The sequence below is a fragment of the Etheostoma spectabile genome, chromosome 16 (assembly GCF_008692095.1).
Source record: "Etheostoma spectabile isolate EspeVRDwgs_2016 chromosome 16, UIUC_Espe_1.0, whole genome shotgun sequence".
NCBI classification, from domain to species: Eukaryota; Metazoa; Chordata; class Actinopteri; order Perciformes; family Percidae; genus Etheostoma; species Etheostoma spectabile.
In genome coordinates, this window is record NC_045748.1 from 23,660,140 (window position 1) to 23,662,370 (window position 2,231).

A 2,231-nucleotide genomic window follows, 5' to 3' on the forward strand; every position below is an offset into this window, starting at 1 on the left:
TGATGATGGGAGGGGCGGGGATGTGGTCATGTGGCGAATTGTATGTTGTTAAAAAAATAGTTATTCACAACATCATTTTTTACACTTTGTAAAACATTATTACTGATTTGTAAGTATTAAAGCATGTGGAATAATTAGAAATCTTTTATAATATGTTGATTTTAAGTGGATAAAAAGTGGCACCTTTATATTACAACACAACCTTTTATGTACTGTGATATTTTTGTATGTAAGACAAATTTCTGTACTATCAGTATCAAGTTAAAAAAAAACAGCTTGGAGGCAAGCATGTTCAAAGCAATAACACCCACATTTATATAAAAATAACAAGTTATGCATTGAGGAATGTGTGAAAAACATTTTTAATTGAAAAGCAAAAGGTTTCTTGCTCAGCATTACAGCAGCAATAATCACCGTTTACTAATCGAACTTTTCAGGATATGAACCAATCAATCTTTATTTCTATAGCACATGTATTTTTTTTTAAACTTAAATTAGAGTAACTGTTGTACAGATGTGGTATTTCATAAAAGCACTTAGGCTATTTATACTGTATATATAAGGCTATATATAACACCTGGCAAAGTACTCCATACTGCCTCTGTGACACACACACACACACACACACACACACACACACACACACACACACACATACACACACACACACACACACACACACACACACACACACGTATTCCGGACACATCTGGTAAAAATAGAGATTATTATTATTAAATATTAAATTATTAAAACCATGACTTATTTGAAGCAGAAAAGGCGATCATCATAGTACAGTGCAGATAATGCTCATATTTGGTGTTATGGTAATCCAAAATAACAGAATGTAATTAAGTTACATTACTTTAATATTGTGATACTTGGATTGGGTTACTGACAGGTCATTGGTCCAAACCCGGGCCATCTTGTTAATCACCACCATGTACCATCCCACTTTATTGCCCCTATGCGCATGAATTGATAGTTTTAGACTTTTAATTGTTCAAATCTCTGCTGACTGCAGCTTCACTGGCCATGGCGTGAGTGAACTTCTGTTCTGGAATGTCTTGAATGTAAATTTAATGAATATCAGTTGATAGGTCATGCAACAATAGACGGCTACAGCCTTAAGATTGACAGTGCAACTTGAGTCATAAGGGGTAAGTATGAGGTAAGATAAGGTATAAATGTTTTAATTCAAATCAAGGCACACATACACAGAAATAATTTGGCCCGATGCTAAATGACAGTAAGTAGAGCAGCAAAGATTACTCGATTAAACTATTGACTATTAAATAAATATAAAACCCCAACTATTTTGTGGGTTCCAGCTTCTTAATTGTGAATATATTCTAGTTTCTTAACTCTTCTGTAAAAGGAAACTGAATATCCTTGAGTTTGAGCTTGAGTTGTTTAGAGAAAACAAAACATTTGAGGATGTCATCTCGGGATGATGACGTTTGTCATGCTTTTCTGACAACTAATTGATTCATCAAGAAATCAAAAAAATTAGATTTCAACAGATTAATACTAAAATAATCCCTAGTTGCAGCTCTAGCTGTACGTACTCAAGCTGTGTCTACGTCATAGATGTCGATGTGAGCTCCTGATGTGTAGTTGTCTTCCAGCAGCAGCTTCATCAGCTTGGCACAAGAGGCCTCACAGGTGAGCACCTGGCCCTGGGCGAACAAGCCTGAAATAGAGGTCCTGGTGCTCGGATCTGCTGTTCTGGATTTGGCCTCCGTCAGCATGGCTGTGTCCAGAGGCCCTGGTACAAGGTAGAGGACAGAGGTGAATGGGTTTTTATTTTATTTTTTTAAAAAGGTTTTTTTAATTTTTATTTTTTTAATAAACGATAATAATAAAGGAAACTTTAAAATGTAGCAAAATGAGAAATAATAATGTTACATGCAAAAACTGGCATCACTGGACTGCCCATTATCACCACTCCTTTAATAAGACCTCATTTCCTCGGATCAGGGAGGCTCCAAAATCATGGTAGCAGCTGTTGCCATGGTCCCACTACACGTTCTGCTACGTCCTGCTACGTCCTGCTACGTCCTGCTGTGCCTTGTAATGCCCCACAGTGCCCTGCTTTGCCATGAACTACTACAAAGAACTACTACAAACTACTATTTTTTGTGACTGTTATTGCCACTCTTCATTCTAACCCCCCACCAGTTGTCAGACACCACCTACCAAGAGCCTGGGTCTGGGTCTGGGTCTGGGTC

At 37.2% G+C, this 2,231-nt stretch overlaps 1 protein-coding gene across 1 annotated transcript in view; it reads right to left on the bottom strand.

The window, feature by feature from the left end:
• Positions 1-377: 377 nt before the first annotated feature.
• Positions 378-2,231, bottom strand: part of spra (sepiapterin reductase a) — a 5,263-nt gene continuing 3,409 nt past the window's right edge. The window contains exon 3 of the mRNA XM_032539269.1: positions 378-1,768. Within this exon, the coding sequence (XP_032395160.1) occupies positions 1,569-1,768 (200 nt within the window). The 3' untranslated portion in view covers positions 378-1,568. The remainder of the gene's footprint in view (positions 1,769-2,231) is intronic.